Raw genomic sequence first — 17124 nt, 5'->3', positions numbered from 1 at the left:
CGCCCCGCCGCTGCCCCCGCCCCGCAGACTCGGGCCCGCCCCGGGGAGGCGCCGCGCCGGGCTCGGGGAGCCGGGGGCGCACGATGGGGGCCTGCCTGGGGGTCTGCTCCCTGCTGAGCTGCGTGAGTGCCGGGGCAGCGGGGGGAACCGGAGCCGAACCGGTTCCGAGCCGCAGCGTGCACCGGGTTCGGCTCCGGGACGGGACCGGAGGGGGCCCTGGGGAGCGCTGGGGGCACCCGGGGGAGAGGGGGGGGGTTTGGGGGCACCCGGGGGCTGCGCCCCGGTGCAGTTCTGGGGGGGGACAGGGGGCAGCGGGGGCCGCTGCAGCCCGGGGGGGGCACAGGAGGCACGGGGCGGGGGAGGGGAAGGGGGGGGGTGCGGCCCGGTGGAGCCGGGGGGGCGCACGGGACCCCCAGGGGAATGCGCGGGACCCCCCAGAGGGTGCCCCCCTGTGTACCCGGGGGAAGCAGGGGACCCCTGGGGGTTGTAGGGGATCCTTGGAGGGTTGTAGGGGATCCCTGGGGGGCTATAGGGACACCCGCGGGATGCCCCCCTCTATACCAGGAAAACGCAGGGGCCCCCTTCGGGGTTTGCAGGGGACCCCCGGAGGTGCCCCCCTCTGTCCCCGGGGGAAGCAGGGGACACCCATGGCAGGGGGGCTCGCTGCACCCAGGGGTGTCCAAGGGAGCCCCGTGGGGTTCGTCCCAGGGAGATGCGGAGCTCCTGAATCTCGTGCTCAGGGGGATCCCATAGCATCAGGGCACCCCCCGGGGGTGTACCCCATGCAGCTGGGGGGGCTGTGGGGAGCTGGGGCACTCTTCTTACAGCGCTGAGGGAAAACGGGGTCCTGCCTCAGCGCCCAGCTCCAGGGAGGGCTTGGGGTATCCTGGGCTCCCAGGGCATCCCAGAAGGGGGGCTCACACCCTGCCCCGATACACCCCGGGGTGGGAAGCAGGGGCTGACACCCCCCTGAGCCATCCCCAGCATCCTGCCTGTGAACGAGGGGCTGGGAGGGGGGGCTCTGTGCGGGTGCCGTGCCCGGTGCTGTGCCGGTGACGCAGGTGGGTGCTGCCGGTGCCGTGCCCGGTGACGCGCGCCCGGCGCTGCCTTCCTGGGCACGGGCTGGGGCAGGTCCCCGAAACCTCCCCGCCTGGCTGGGAACGGGGACGGGAACGGGGCCGCTTTCGCAACTCGGCCTCAAAGTTCTGAGGGTTTCACTTGGCCCCGTTGGCGGTATCGGAAAAGCCAGGAGTTACTCCGGGGCAGGGCTGTGGAGGGTGTTGACATAATTCTGGATATCCTTCCCCTCCAGAAAATGTTTTGTCCCAGGGTAGAGGCACTTGTAGGTTCTGTGTAGGGTCAGGCCCCTGCATTTCGCCTGGCTGTGGGGGCGATGCCGGGACCTGGTGCCCAGGGGTTCCCACCTCCCCGGCCTGCGCTGACCTCGTTGCCTTTGGTACTGATTAATCTGCCAGCTCATTAGATGATGACTGGCTGCTTGGCGTTGCTTTTGGTTGACTCAGTCTCTGCATCCGCAGGGGTGTGGGGGCGAGGGCAGCCTGCAGGAGGGGGTGGCGCTGGGTTGCTGTTGGGTTCGGGCTGTGTGAGCGGTGCCCGTTCTGCACCCCCAGCCGCCGTTCTGGCGGCGAGCTGCGTTTTGTGAGGATGTCGATAGCGAAACCGGAGGGATTAATCTTTAATCTGTGGCAGCTGAAACCTGACGCCTCCTCATCGGTCCACCACGTCTGTGGGCCACTTCCCTTCGCTGGCTTTTTCTGTCCTGCTGGATCCACCTCCGTACTCGTGGGCATCCTGGAAAGCCCGCTGGGGAGGTGCGACTGGGCGCTTCCAGTGCTGTGTTCCTACAGGAGGCTTCTCTTGCCTTTAATCCACTTGCTTGCTCAAGAAAAACAAAGGGAAAGGCTGAAATCAAGAGCTGCCTCTTCCTTTGTAAAGGTGCTTGGGAAGGGCAGTTTGTAGGCACGGTCCTCTGTGACGAAGGGCCTCCTGGTGACGTGGGACTCTCAGGTTACAGCCCTACCCCGTTATGCTGGGAGGTGCCTCCCCGTGCTTGCAGGAGGCCATAAAACCTGAAATGAGGCCACGGAGCTTGTCCTGAAAGAGCCTACCCTGAAGTCCAGCTCTGGTTGGACCTGATGATCTTAGAAGTCTTTTCCAAGTTCAATGGCTCAATGATTATGGAAAGCTCCAGGGGGATGTGGGCTCCCCAAAACCTCATACCTGCAGCACAGTGACGTGCCTATCCCAGGGAAAATGGGATGCGTGGGGTCGTGCCTCCTGCAGGGTTTTGCAGATGCTCGAGCGTGGGGTGCCGTGCAGGAACGTTTCCACGTGTGAGCGTATCTCCCGGCCGTGCCCAGCCCGTGCCTCTCTCCCTTTTGTCTGACTCTAACCAAGCCCTTGTTGCTTCATTTCTCTTTTAAGCAGAAAGCTGTGGGTGCTGGGGATGAGGTTCTGCACAGGCTGTGGGTTGTGCTGTGATGCCTTTGCACATCTTGCCGTGCGTGCCGTGGTCACCCTGCGACCACAAAGCCTGAACAGCCTCAACGGTGGGAAGTGACGGCAGCAGGGGGCTGAAACCCCAAATTCAGCCACCAAATGACAAACCGCATGATTTTTCAGGCTGTTTTCAGTGGCCATTTTCTTTCTTTTTTTTTTCTTTAATTTATTTTTTCAATTTGAAGGTTACATACGGTAAAACCGACACATTTTAAATGCATCATTGTGCAAATGGAGCGCTTAATGAGCCTGCAAGGAAGTAATCTCGAATTGAAGGCTGCTTTTTCACGTTCTCAAGTCAAAAGCATGAAGTGATGTCCCTTGAGTAGCTCCGTCATGGTCCCCGAGGAAAGGTGGGCTCCTCTCGCCTGCTCAGCACAGCCTCTGGCTGGGCTGGATGCTGTATACGTCAGGGAGGAGCTGATTTTGCTCGAGCAGTGACGTGATGAGGTTTCCAAAATAATTTCAAAGCTTCCTCTAGTGATTTTGGGGTGTCAAAGTGAGCGCTGTGAACCTCCACGCTCCTGCATCTGAGGAGGAAGCTGCACCTTTGATGTCCTTGCACAGCCACCCGAAAAGCTGTGTTTCTTTTCTGCTATCTCTGTTTTTTCCCCCACTAATTTTCGGATGGAGGGATGTGTGCTTTAGTTGATATGGACAGATATTTAATTAACATTGATTGCTGGGCATAATTAAGGAAGTGTGTAGCCTTTTCTGGGTAATAATGAACACACAACGCACACACCCCCGTTACGGGAGGGAGCTGAGCCCTTCCAGTGTCTGCAGGCCTGTGGCTGGCTGAGGCCCTTCAAGTGCAGGGCAGAAAAAGCTGCTCGAGGGCAAGAATAAAAGAGTCAAAAGCAAAATAAATCGATGAAGTTACTTGCAGATAGAGGGAAAGCAGTTTGGTGAGGACCAGCGAGTGGGATAGATATTTAACACGGGATTTAGCTCGTATGACCTACAAGTGGGTTAAAGGTTCAGAAACGTTTCTTGAAATGTTTCTTACGTTGTTTATTCACTCACTTTATGTCCTTCTGGGAAATGGGGGTTTTGGACGTGGCCCCGCAGATGGGTGGCTCCACAGAGGTGATGAAGGGCTGAAAGTTGTCCCTGTCCTGATCAGTCACATCCGGACCAGGACGTGGTGGCCAGGGCTGGCTGCTGGCCGTATCCTGCCCTCCTGCCCCCTAGCCAGCATCAAACCCGACTTCATGCAAAACCCCTCAGTTATTCTTCCTTTAAGGGCCATGATTGCTGCTCAGGGTGCTCCAAAACCTCGTAGGCATTAAATAAGCAGGTGAATATCCAGTGGGAACAACATTTCAAGGAGCGGCAGAGTCAAACTTGTCGAAGGCCAACTGCAGGGATGCAAACAGCATCTCCCGCATGCTTCTGTCACCATGGTTTGTGGGAGCTGGGGATTTGGGCCACCAGAAACCACCGTGGACTTCTGAGGATGTTGTGCCTCAGTTTTCCCACCTGTAAAATGGGTTTAGCTGCACGGCTTGCAGGGAGAGCTGGCTTCCCCACGATGCTGGTATGGGTTTTTTCCCCATCCCCTATTAGGTTGAAAAGGCAGCCTTAAATTATTTTGTGGACTGATTCGAAAGAGACGAGGCTGCAGCGGGGCAGGGCCTTTTTTCATTCAATGGCTGGAAAGAAAACAACAACAAAAAAACAACGAGGACGTGGATGTCCCCAGGACCATCTGCAGCAGTTTCCGAGCTGGGTGGTTTCTGCGGCGATCCCCTTCCCACGGCCCCCCGGCTCTCGTTGCAGGTGTCCTGCCTGTGCGGCCCCGCATCATGCCTGCTCTGCGGCTGCTGCCCCTCGGCCAGGAACTCCACCGTCTCCCGACTCCTCTTCACCTTCTTCCTCTTCCTCTGCACCCTCGTCTCCATCATCATGATCATCCCCGGCGTGGAGAAGGAGCTGCACAAGGTAACTCCTGCTTCCCTCGCGGAGGTTGCTGGACTTGATCAGGCTGGGGAAGGGGTTTAGCTTGGGATGGGTACGTGAGGCTGACTCAGAAAGTAATTTTTTTGGGGCGTGGTGTTGCTTCTGATGCTTTTTTCCAAGCATCTCACGAAGAGAGGGTGTCATTGACCCCGGCTTTCCACGGAGATGACAATGCTGTGGGATAAATTCCTGCATTATCAGTTTTTCCCAGCTGTCTACCCAAAAGGTTTCCTACATCCCAGTTTGGGACCTTTTGGGAAATGCCAGTGTCACCCCAGCTTCCCGGTGCCCTGCAGGGTGGCTTTGGCTGGGTCACCCCACCAGTGTCCCCAGCTGTGCCACCCTCTTGCTGGCCGGCTGAGGGTGCGGGGTGCTCGGGGAGCAGCCGGGGCACTCGCTCCTCATCTCCTCACCCCTGCAGCTCCCCGGCTTCTGCGAGGGCAGCGGCTCGGTGCTGGGGGTCCAAGTCCACGCTGACTGCAGCGGCTTCCTGGGCCACAAGGCCGTGTACCGCATGGGCTTCGCTGCCGCCTCCTTCTTCTTCCTCTTCGCCGTGATCATGGTGTGCGTGCGCAGCAGCAAGGACCCGCGAGCCGCCGTGCAGAACGGGTGAGCGAGCCCTCGCGCTTGGCTTGAAGCACGTTTGGGGAGAGCCCGTTTCATTTTTTTTCCCTTTTTTGTCCCCATTCTGTGTATGGGGAAGGGGGGGATAAAGCAGAAAGGCAGTTTGAGCTCGCTCTCAGGTTTTGGGTTGGATGCAACGCTTTTGGGGATTGTACACCCCAGTGCTGCATGTACCAGCAGGTGCAACGTGCTGGGAAATTCGGGATTTGCCCAGCACCACTCCCATCTGGGGGATGCCTGGCCCCTGGCTCCTGGACAAGGAGCCGAGCAGCCCCTGAGCATGTTTCCCAGGGGATGCTGGTTTGGGGGGGGGTGTCAGCAGAGCCCCTGCCCCGGTGTTTTGGGAGCCGCCGGGGGTTCGCTCCCAGCGGTGTTGGTTCCCGTTCGCTGACTCTGCCTCCTCTCCCCTCCTGCAGCTTCTGGCTCTTGAAGTTCATGGTGCTGGTGGGGCTCACGGTGGGGGCCTTCTACATCCCTGACGGCTCCTTCACCTCAGGTGAGGGGCTGCAGGCGGGCGGTGGGGGGGCCACGGGGTCCGCACCATGCCAGGGGCACCATCCTGCCCTCGGCGTCCGTGTGTCCTGGCACTGGGTGCTGCCCCCATGCACCCAGCGCTGTCACGTTCCCACTCCTAACGTCTTCCTCTCTTCCTCCCGCCACCCAAGTCTGGTTCTACTTCGGCGTGGTCGGCTCCTTCCTCTTCATCCTCATCCAGCTCATCCTCCTCATCGACTTCGCCCACTCCTGGAGCCAGCTGTGGCTGCGCAACGCGGGCGAGGGCAGCGCCAAGGGCTGGTACGCAGGTCGGTGCGGCTGCGCCTTGCGCCCTGCTGCCCCAGGAACCTCATCCTGGGGCCGGGAGCTGCCCTGCAGCGATGGCCGGGGCTCTGCTCCAGCCCCCTTCCTTTTTTCCTTCCTCCCCCAGCCCTTTGCGCTGTCACCTTCATCTTCTACGCTGCCTCCATTGCGGCCATCGCGCTGCTCTATGTTTACTACACCAAGCCCCAGGGCTGCACGGAGGGCAAGGTCCTCATCAGCATCAACCTCATCCTCTGCGTCATCGTCTCGGCCATGTCCATCCTGCCCAAAATCCAGGTGAGGCGGCGGGGGGAACCGGGAGGCCGGTGGCCCTGCCACCTCCCCCTGCGCCAGGATGAGCCCTGAGCGTTGCCGTTGTGTTTGCAGGATGCCCAGCCGCACTCGGGGCTGCTGCAGGCGTCCCTCATCACCCTCTACACCATCTTCATCACCTGGTCCGCCCTGGCCAACGTCCCCAGTAAGCACAGGGCATCCTCAGGCTTGCTGCCTGCTGCTTGGGGCGGGGGGGGGGGGTGAGGCTGGGGACAGGCACTGACCCCCCTGCGTGCCCCCCCAGACCAGGACTGTAACCCCACGCTGCTGCTGCGGAACAGCACGGGCTCAGCAGAGGCTGCCCAGCCGCTGACAACGTGGTGGGATGCCCCGAGCATCGTGGGGCTGGTGATCTTCATCCTCTGCACCCTCTTCATCAGGTGAGGATGTGGCGCATGGCTCCTGGGACCTCACGGTCCCTCTGCTTGCCCAGAGGCACCGGGAGGATTTTAGGGGAATCGGTGCTGCAGCTTGTTCCGGGGTGCTGGCACCAAGTGCTGCCTGCAGAGCCATCCTGCTCCCCGGCACCGGGCACCCTGCGGGGTCCTGCTCACAGCTTTTAGGGTGTCAGGCGGTTTTCTGCTCGAGCCACATCCCTCAGACTGCTCTGCCACCCTAGGGACACCCCTGTGGGGTGTCCCCATGCCGGGGCACAGTCACCCTGATCTGTGCATCCGTCCGTCTGTCTGCAGCATCCGCTCCTCGGACCACGCGCAGGTCAACAAGATGATGCTGACGGAGGAGAGCGGGGCCGGGGCGAGCGCTGGGGATGCGGCGGCGGCAGAGAGCGGGGTGCACCGCGCCTACGACAACGAGCAGGACGGCGTCACCTACAGCTACAGCTTCTTCCACCTCTGCCTCCTCCTCGCCGCCCTCTACATCATGATGACGCTCACCAACTGGTACAGGTGGGCAGCACTGCCGGGGGCATCCCCCTGCTCTGCTCCCCCCTTCTGTGGGGTCCTCCTCGTACTTGGGCTGGGCACAGCTGCTGAGGATGGGTCCACGTGTGAGCAAACTTCACAGGCATCCCAATCAGGGTTAATTATTTGGAGGTGGCTGAGCGCCCTATGGATGCGCTCTGGGTGTGAGTTCGCTGGGTACCCACTTGCAGCATCCCCCCTGTCCTTGCAGCATCCCCCCTGTCCTTGCAGCATCCCCGCTGCACCCTGGGGACATGGGGGGAGCAGGGAGCCAGCCCCGGGGTGTCCCAGGCTACAGCACCGGGGCTGCATCCCCCAGCACGTGGCTGGGGACCTCGGGGCTGGAGGGTGCCACCGTGCCAGTGCGGCGCGGTGATGGGTGCCACTCTCTTGCCCTTTCAGGCCCGACGAGAGCCTGCGGGTGCTGAGCAGCCCCTGGACGGCCGTGTGGGTGAAGATCTGCTCCAGCTGGGCCGGGCTTCTGCTCTACGCCTGGACGCTGGTGGCTCCGCTGGTGCTGCCGGACCGGGACTTCAGCTGAGGCGGCCGCGGGCATCCCCCCCCCAACGCCAGGGGCAGCCCCAGCTCCGCCTTGGCCCCAGCCTCGAGTTTTGCACGTGGGTTGTGCCTTCTTGCAGGTTTTCAGTCTTAATTTAAAAGGGATAAAGTGCCAAGCAGGGACAGTCAGTGAGAGGGCTGGGACTTCCCTAAGGACGTCTGTACCGCTGTTACGCTGCCCGTGCTTGCCTCGTGCCTTCAGCGGTGCCTCCAGCCGCCCTCCTCTCAGCCTTTGGAGGGCTGGGTTTGCACGAGCTGCTCTCCTCCTCTCCTGGGACCGCGGTGCCTTCTGAAGGGGCTTTGGGGACTGACCGTGACAAGGAGATGGGACCCGGCCACCAGCCTCTGCTGCTTCCCCAGCCAGCCTGGAGGAAAGCCAAGCTGGGGGCTGCGTGTCGCCTGTGTCCCCCCCAGCCTTGGAGGGTCGGCCGACTCCCCCAGGGCTCTCCCTGCATCCTCAATAAAGTCTTGTTTGGAAAAAAGGAAAAAGGCAGCTTTGTCCTTCTGGGGTCTTTTGTGGGGCCTTCTGGGGCACGTATGGTATAGACCCAGCGCTGGGCTGAGGGCACAGCATGCGTGCAAGCAGGGGAGCAGCGTTTTGGGGCAGGGTGACTTGTGGTGAGGAGGCACAGCGAGCCCTAATCCCAGCACCCGACAGCGGGGGCACCCCGGGATGGGGTGGGTGTGCAGCATGGCGGGGGGCACGGTGGGGGTGCCGCCCGTGCTGTGCTTCTGCCTGCTGCACCCTTCATCCTACACCCTGCACCCCTCGGTCTGCACCCCGCATCCACCATCCTGCACCCCGTATCCTTCATCCTGCACCCTGCGGGAGACCGGTGCTGGGGGGCACAAGCAGATCTGGGGTGCACAGCAGGAGGGGGTGCGCAGCACGGCGGGGACCCCCCCGTTCACGGGTGCACCCTGGGGGGGGCCGTGCCCGGCGCTGGGCGCACGCCGCACAGGGGGTCCCTGGGGACGGGGGCCCCGGGGGGCCGCTCCCGGCTCCTTCCCTTCTCAGCCCCGGGGCCGGACCGGGCCGGGGGGGTTATGGGGGGAGCCGGGAAGGGCCGGGGGGGGCCGGGCCGTGCGGCTCAGGCGGGTCCCGGTGGCAGCCACGAGGTGGTGCTGGCGGCGCGTCGTGCACAGAGCATCACCGTGCGCTGTGCGCCCTGCCCTGCCCGTGTCCTCCTGCATCGTGCGCGGAGTGTCCCGCATCATGTGCCCTGCGTGCTGTGCCCTGTCCTCTCCTGTCCTGCCTCCTGTGTCCTGAATCCCGTGCCCTTCACTGCGTATCCCGCACTGAGTGTCCTGTCCTGCGTGCTGTGTCCTGCGTGCCGTATCCTGTCCTACATCGCGTGTCCCGCACGGTGCGTTCTGCCCTGCGTGGTGTGTCCTGCCCTGTGAGCTTTACCCTGCTCCTCACACCCTGCACCTCGCAACCTGAGGCCTGTGCCCTGCTCCTTGCATCCTGCGTGCTGCAACCTAAGTCCTGCGCGCTGCACCCTGCACCCTTCATTTTACATCCTGCATCATGCACCCAGTACCATCCATCTTACGCCTTCATTCATCCTGCAACTTGCACCCTATACTCTACATCCTATGTCCTTTAACCTGCGTCATGTCTTGTGCATGCTGCACCCTGCATCCTGCACCCTGCACCCTTCAGTCTGCATCCTGCACCTTGCAGCCTGCACCCTGCACACTTCAATCTGCATCCTGCACCCTGCACCTTGCACCCTGCATCGTGCACACTTCAGTCTGCATCACGTACCCTGCATCGTCCATCCTCCCTGTCACCCTGCACCCTGTCGTGCAGCCTTCACCCTCCACCGCCATTCACTTTGCACCCTGCACCTTGCAACCTGCACTCTGCAACCTTCCTGCAGCCCCCTCTAGGAGACCCGGGGTGGGGGTGAGCAGAGGAGCTCCCAAGGAGCTCCGCAGCCGCAGCCGGGCTGTGCAGAGCTGTGACATGTCTTGGATTGGCCAGCACCTGCCTAGGTCCCCAACGCACCTTAGGCAGGTGACACTTGCCCACACAACGTGGTCCCCACAGCCTGCAGGGCCCTTCTCAGCCCGTCCCCATAGGGGTTTGCTGCCTGCATCTCCCACCGTGCAGGAGAGCCAAACCCGCTGCAGCTGGAGGTGACGCAGGGACAGGCCGCCTGTGCCAGCCCCCCGCCAGCAGCACGTCTCCTGCTACGGCCGGAATGCCTCATCCCCGGGATTTTCTCTGAAACAAGAAATCCTTGTTCTTTTCTTTTTTCCCAGCTCTCCAGCTGGATCCAAACAGCTCTAGGGTGAAGCTGCGGGAAAAACCCGATGGTTTGTTGGTCATTCCCATGAATCCTCTTGGGAAGGGCTGAATTGCACAAGGTGCTGCTATGAGATTTGCTTCATTTCACCCCTATCCAGTATTGATCAGAATATGGATAGTCTCAGCTCCCTGATTTCTTTATGGGGTATTTCAGACCTGTAGCAAACGCTCCCCAGTGCAATTATCATTGCACACCCAAAACATCTGAGGACACTGGGGCAGGTGGGGGGGGGGGCACATTGGCGCGAGCCCCAGCAACACTGCGGGCTGCCTCCAGCATCCCAGCATCCTTCTCATTTATCATCTGGCTGCAGGGCACCTTCAGTGGAAGGTCAATCCATGGGGAAGCCTGGCTGCTATTGCAGCCCCTGGCTGTATAACGTAACAGAATTACACACAGGCACACACACACAAAGGAACAAAAAAAAAGACCCTGTAGCTCAGGACAGGGTAACATCCCGAGAAGGATGTGCCACCATACAGTCCAGAATTATGCTTTGCTTGATGGCTCTGATGGAAAAGGGGTGCCCAGGGGAGAGTTCGCGCACACAGCCACTATATAGAGGCAGCAATCTTCTAAACAAGCCTTTTTGTGGTGACTGTCACTTCCAAAGGGAAACGTCCCGGTGCTGTGCATGTGCCCTGCATGCATTCCATGAGTGGAGTAGCCCTTTACATTCAAATTTCCTGGGTGAATATTTCGTGATCAAACAAACATCTGCCACCTTTTGCTCAGCAGAAAGTGCCCAGGTCAGGCCCCCCCCCCCCCCCCCATCCTGCGCTCGAGCCCCAGGCTGAGCAGGATCAGGCCCTGCATCAGCCCATTGAAACATCTGTATCAGACCCCAGGCCCCCCCGGCTGTTATTGCCCTAATTCACTGTCCCTGGGGGGGGCACCTCGGTATTGTGGATCTCAGGAGGAATTAGGGCAAAGTAGGGAACTGAGGAAAAGCTCAGCAGCTTGCTTTACCAAAGGTAATTGTGATCGCTGCCTTGCCAAATAGAACGGAATTAAGTAAAACAGAGGTGGGTGTAGGCTAAATCCCACAGGGGACGTCACCCTTCTGGAGCCCTGTGGGACACCAAGGGGTTCAGGACCTTGGTGGCACCTTCTGCAGCCCTCAGGCGGCTGGCAGAGGGGAACGCCAGGCCCAGGGCTGGGGGTCCCAAGCTGAGCCCCCCCAGCATCAGTTTATTCTCTTTAATGCACGGTCTCTCCTGTTTTTATTTTATTCATGGGATTAACACATCAGGCAGCAGCCGGACTGGCTTTTGCTCAGAAGAGGAGGGGAAAGCGTTTACATAATTCATTTAAATGAGGCACCCGGGGAAATCCAAATTGGACTTCCAGCGTGTTTACAGTGCCACGCAGAGCCCCATGATCCGCATCTGGAGCCATTAATGCCTCCCAGACGGACCACAGAGCATGTATAATTAATTGTGGAGCAGAGCCATTGCCCAGCCTCCGAACAAACGCTCTCCCTCCCACTCAGAGGCGGCTTCATCAGCCCTGCACCCCCAGGATGGGGATTTATTTCGGGGCATCTTTCCTGTCTCCCAACCAAGCCGACCCAACCGAGCAGCCAGGGAAGTGGGGGGTAAAAGCAGACGGAGGAGGGACCCAGGGAGTTGTTAAATCACAGCTCCTTTGCTGGCCTTGGGGATGAGAAGTGGTGGTGAGGCTGATGGGGTCTGCGTTCCATAGCACAGCCCATTTTTCTATGGCATCAGATTTTTTTTTTTTCCATGCAAAAAGGAGAGATTTTGGACCCAACAGCAGCCCGTGTGCTTCTGGGGCTGCTCAGGCTGCATTTGCCCCCAAGACATCGCCGTGCTGCTTTCTCCACCTTCAGCAGTGCTGAAGAGCGGAGGAGGGATGAGAAGGAAGACAGAGAGTAAGAAAAAAATCATGCTTGAACCCTGCTGCTAGAGAAACATCTGTATCTATAAATACCCGGGATGTGAGCGGGAACAGGCTGTGTCTCCTGCAGCTCCCTAAGGCAGCGGAGCCACCTCGCCCCGGCTAACCTCGTTCCAGCACACGCTCCTGTAACGCACACGAGTTGCTGCAGCTTTGCAGGTGATCTTGGGGGGAAAAAAGGAAAAAGAAAGCACCCCCCAAAAAAATCCCAACCAACCAGAAAAAAAAAAAGAAATCATCAGTAGCCCCAAGGGACCCTCTGGCATGTCCTGGGCCACCCGCTGTTTCCAGCTCGTGGTTTTCCAAAAGCTCCCAGGCTGGTGACACTGGGACACGATGTCCCTCTGCAGGTCGCCAGCCCATAACCACCCCTTTTGCTGAGGTTGGGCTGAGCTTTGCCATCCCACCAGCCTGTCTCAAGAGTGCCGGGACCATCTCACACCACGTGCTGTGCTCACACCCCACTGGTGCCTTTGCTGGTGCTGGGGCTGCACTGGTGCAGACAATGCCAGTTTGGCAATGGGTGAGGATTTCCAGATCCCAAACTCGAATTAACTCCGGGTCTAGAGACATGTGGTCAGCCCTGGATGAACTCAAATCCCTTCTCAGACAACACAGAGGCAGCAAGGGGGTGATGAGCTTGCTGGGACTCTGCAGCCTCTCATTGCCCATGCAGCAGTTGGGTGGGGGGCACGTATGGGACACCCTTCAGGCAGCACCCTGGGGTCACCCCACATCGCTCATCACACAGCACACATCCTTCATCCCTTCTTGGTGGCAGGAGGCAGAAGAAACAAGCACTGCAAGAGCTAATAGGACATTTGCTTTCCCTGTCCCAGGGCTCCCTGTCTCTCTCCAATGCTCCTTTAGGGATTTCTTTCCTCCAAGCTGCACAGCACCACCGTTGTTCTTTTCTTTCTAGTTTGTTCCATGTTATCTGTGTTTGGATGGGGGCCACGAGCATCCCCTCCAGCCTGGGGCTGAGCACAGCATCATTTGGCTCGAGAAAGAGGGGCTGAGCCCCCCCAGGCTCCAAAGATTCCAGTGAGGCTGAGCAATGAGTGGAAACATTTGCTCCGATAGACGCTTGCACCTTTGCCTCTATCTTTCAGCTGGGTCCCATTTGCAGTTTTTTTTCCCCCTTCTTTCTCTTTGGCTTCCCTCCACCCCAAAATCTGTCGAGGCAAGGCGTCACGTCCCAGCCTTGCAAAGCCTGGGCTGGTTCCAGGTCCCGGAGAAAGCCCAGCCCCGGGAGCATCCCCTGCCGCCCGGCACGTAGGGCTGCTCCAGATGTCCGTGCTGGGAGCCCTGGGTGCTGCCGCACGTGTCCACGCTGACGGGAGCTGGGGAAGGACAGACGGACAGCCGACGTCACCCTCCTCCATGGGGTTTTCTTGGGTGCACACCGGGGGCAGATTTGGGGCTTTTTTTTTTTTTTTTTTAACTCCTTGTTACAAGCAGGGTTTTTCAGAAGCCAGCTCCCTTCTCTTTTGCTCTCTGACTCATCCCCTTCTGCCCCTGCAGCCGGGGCCGTGCAGCTCCCCACGTCCCCAGGGGCTCAGCAGCCTCCCCAGGGCCACCCCCCGGTAACGCTGCAGTCGCAGGGCCATTGGTGCTGTGGAGACTTAATGCCACAAAGCGAACACTTTCCCCTCTTCTCCACTAATTATAGCAGTGAATTCCAATGCAAGAAACAAGTTAGTCCCCTTGGTACTGAGCAAGCAACCCCCCCCCCCCCCCCCGGCTCTGGTTGCAGAGGGGTCTTTAATGGCACCTTGGTGCAGCCGGGCACCGGGCAGCCTGCCCTGGGCTGCAGATTTTCTGCTCCACACTCCCTGGGAATTATCCCATGACACCTGCAGCATCCCTACCGGGGTCCCACTGAAGGCTGGGGTAGGTGTTGGTTGCATTTTGGGGGGCCCAGCAGTCCCTGGGCTGTTGGTACCCGCACAATGGAGATGCCATTTAGTGGGCGCAGCGGTGGGGATGCACTGAGCTGGCTCCCTGTATCGAACACCCATGGGACCAACCCTTCCCAGCACTTCAGTCTCATCCAGGCTTCCAAATGCAGGTGGCCCGTTAATAATCAGCACGATTTGGGTCAGTAATAAATAACGTGACATCACACCCAGCAGGGCTCTCGCTGGAGCACCCGCGGCCAGCAGGCAGCACGCGTCGCGCTGGGGGAACATCTGCAGAGCCACTTCTGCGTGCTGCTGCAAACAGCTTTTGTGCTGGAAATCAGAGTCAAAGGGAATTGTTGCAGTTTCGCTGACTTGGAGGAAATCTGATTAAAACACAAACAAGCTGAAGGGAATTGCACTGTACACAGAGCTGCCTGCCAGCCCAGCCTCCCTCTGTCCTCATGGATGGAGAGAAGGGACCGAGCACAGGCTGGTCCCATCCCATCCCTCTGCTCTCCATCACCACACGGAGCAGGAGCCCCCCAGGCTGCTCGGTGCTGCTCACACTTGCAGTCAGACACAACCTGAGCACACACTTCTTTGGCACAATTCCCTGCTTGGGCTGAGCAAGGCGATGCCGCTAAGCCAAGAGAAGGAGCAGCTGGGCACACACAGCCGCTTGCATCCGCCTTCTCCCAAAGCTCTTTGTATCAGCTGCAGGGCAAAACCCCAGGGATTTTGCAGTGGGGCTGCTCAGAGGGAGATGGGCAGCTGGAGGAGAGCTGCTGCATGCCGGGGCTACTGGTGCGTGGTGGAGTTTGGGTGGCTGCTGTGTGACAGCAGTGTGCTATGACCGCGAGGAAGGGATGCCCAGAGGAGGGAATCAGTTTTTGCTCAGCTCTGTGTATTCTCTATGATTTATGCAGTTTGCAGGAGGTTGGACAGGGGAATGTGCAGGAGTCAAAAGGTGGGAATGGAACTAAGTTCGGAGGCTTGCATAAAAGCACGGAGGTGCCCTAGTGTAAGGCAGTGACACTAAATGTGCAAAATACTTTGGAGCTGATGTAGTAGGGTTGTAGTAATGTAGTTGCAGGAACCTTGTAGCTCAATCCCTGCACATTTGTGCTAATAATGGCTTTTTATGCACTGAAAAGTCTCTGCTGGAGCTCCAGAGAGGAGAAGCTTCAGGCTGAGCTCTGGGGTCTGCAGCGGGGTCTGGCACACGGCAGTGCCCGCTCCTACAAGTCTGCAGCTTGGATTTGCAGAAGGATTTAAGGGCTTAGCTCCTGCTGCTCAGGCACCCAAGTGCCTTTGAGGGTCTGGGCAGGAGGATTTACGTGCAATTTGGCAGTGTCATTTTGTTGCTTCCAGTGGAAACAGTTGGGATGTGAGGACAGAGGCGGGTTCCCCTTGCAGCCATGCCCTGAGCTCCGCTCTCCAAACGCGCGCTGCAGCTGCAGCGATGCCTGTGGTCCTTCTGGATGCTGCGGAAGGACTCCAGACCTGGCTGCTGGTGGCTTTGCATTGCTCTTTCTTGGTGCCAGATAGCTTTGACTTCTCTATATATTCTTGGGGTGAGAGCTTTAGCCAAAGTACCTAAAGTCCAATAAACGTACGTTTGGGTGCTGGAGACCACAAAAGCCCCCAGATCTCTGCTGCAGGTGCCCGGCTGGCAGCACGGGGCTCTTCCTGGAGCCATTCCTCAAAAAATGAGCAGTCATGCTGGGGCCAGCCCTGGGGACCTGAGCAGGGAAAGCAAATCTGCAGAACGAGCCTCCCTGCCGCGCCCCGGTGCCTGTCCCCACGTCTCCCCAGGGACAGCAGCTGCTTGGGCTGCCTCTCCCTTTCTCACAGTCTTGTGCTGTGCTCATCACGAGGATATCAAAAATAAACGAGCGGCTCTGGCCCTTGCCTGGGGAGTTGCAGCCTCCAGGGCTTGATGTGGCCGCGGAGCTCAGGGCTGTATCTGTAAACCCGCACGAGCCCATGAAAACCCTAAATACATCAGTCCCGACAGATGTTTCTCGATCTGCGCCTTAAATCCTTGGAAAAAAGTTAAATCCCTGTGGGACGCATCCTGCTGCATCCCCTCCATGCAACCCCCTGGGGGCTGCCCGGGCTGGAGCCCTTCCCAACCCTCCGCTGCGCTGCTCCTGTTCCCTCGTCCCCGCGCTGTTTTGGGGTGATGCTGACTCACGCTCGGCTTGTGACCGGCTCTCAGCCCCGCTCACCTCCTTGCCCAGCTCCCACCAGCTGCTCGTCCCATCCTGCAGTCATTTTGTGGAGCAGCTCAGCTTGCGGGGGGCTTGTGCTCGCTCCTCCGGAAGGGATTTTTCACTTCAACCACGCTGAATTTTCAGGAGTACTTTGAACGCCAGCCCTGGCCTTCTGCTAGTGGTTTAGGTTGAGGTGCAAGGTTTAGGTTTAGGTGCAAGCTGGAAAATGATGATTTTTGTTCTCCTCTCAGAGCCTGGCCCCACACAGGGATGCTGAGTGGCACCGTCAGGAGCAGGTCCTGATGGCTTCAGAACCTGGCCTCTGTGCTCTGCTCATGAGAGCAGCAACTTAACCAGTGCCAACAGCTTTGCTTAGCAGAGATATTGGACTTCTGCTGTATTTCCCTTGCCATTATTTGCAGATGGAGACGCTGGGGCTCGATGACTTTCTGAAGGACATCGAGGAGGCCCGTTTAGAACAGAAAATAGGATTTTTGGCCCCAGATTGCTGCTCTTCCCCTCTCACATGAGACAGGTCCAGGGTGTGCACATATGTGTTAGTTTTCATGAAATGAACAGCTTGCTCTGTGCTGAATGGCAGCTTCTGGTTTTCCTAAGCAGGGTTCCTTGAAGAAAGGGCTTCACTGCCAATGTCAGGGAAAATGGCCATGAAGATCCCACTTAGAAAAACTTTGCAAAGGCCAAGTGCTGTTAAATGAACTGAGGCGATATAGAAATTGTCCCTTCTTATAAAAATAAAGGGGTTTTCCATCACCAGGGTGCAACTGAATGCACCAGGTTTCCTATGGGTAATTGAGAGGTAAGAACAGAACAGAGAAAAGAAAAGAAAAGAAAAGAAAAGAAAAGAAAAGAAAAGAAAAGAAAAGAAAAGAAAAGAAAAGAAAAGAAAAGAAAAGAAAAGAAAAGAAAAGAAAAGAAAAGAAAAGAAAAGAAAAGAAAAGAAAAGAAAAGAAAAGAAAAGAAAAGAAAAGAAAAGAAAAGAAAAGAAAAGAAAAGAAAAGAAAAGAAAAGAAAAGAAAAGAAAAGA

General features: G+C 58.5%; 1 protein-coding gene across 2 annotated transcripts; it reads left to right on the top strand.

Annotated features, from left to right (window-relative positions):
* On the top strand, positions 1 to 8207 carry SERINC2 (serine incorporator 2). Of its 2 annotated transcripts, none has more exons than XM_083810399.1 (10): positions 1 to 122; positions 4303 to 4464; positions 4904 to 5091; positions 5523 to 5602; positions 5772 to 5909; positions 6032 to 6201; positions 6292 to 6382; positions 6482 to 6617; positions 6930 to 7145; positions 7563 to 8207. In XM_083810399.1, exons 1-10 carry the CDS (start codon positions 84 to 86, stop codon positions 7699 to 7701), a joined length of 1359 nt encoding a protein of 452 aa, XP_083666525.1. In that variant the 5' UTR covers positions 1 to 83; the 3' UTR covers positions 7702 to 8207. The 2 variants fall into 2 exon arrangements, with proteins under 2 accessions (XP_083666525.1, XP_083666526.1); XM_083810400.1 differs by lacking the exon at positions 1 to 122 and adding an exon at positions 2766 to 2873.
* Positions 8208 to 17124: the final 8917 nt, after the last annotated feature.

This window comes from Anser anser, assembly GCF_964211835.1.
Source record: "Anser anser genome assembly, chromosome: 24".
Classification (NCBI taxonomy): Eukaryota; Metazoa; Chordata; class Aves; order Anseriformes; family Anatidae; genus Anser; species Anser anser.
Note: the sequence above shows the minus strand (reverse complement) of the source record. Positions and strands in the feature narration are given on the sequence as shown.

Bases quoted from the DNA above. Each gene is read 5' to 3' on its own strand.
- SERINC2 (XM_083810399.1), top strand. From the start codon at position 84: ATGGGGGCCTGCCTGGGGGTCTGCTCCCTGCTGAGCTGC. The intron at 4,465-4,903 runs GTAACTCCTGCT...TCACCCCTGCAG, and splicing joins TGGAGAAGGAGCTGCACAAG to CTCCCCGGCTTCTGCGAGGG. The intron at 7,146-7,562 runs GTGGGCAGCACT...TTGCCCTTTCAG, and splicing joins ACGCTCACCAACTGGTACAG to GCCCGACGAGAGCCTGCGGG.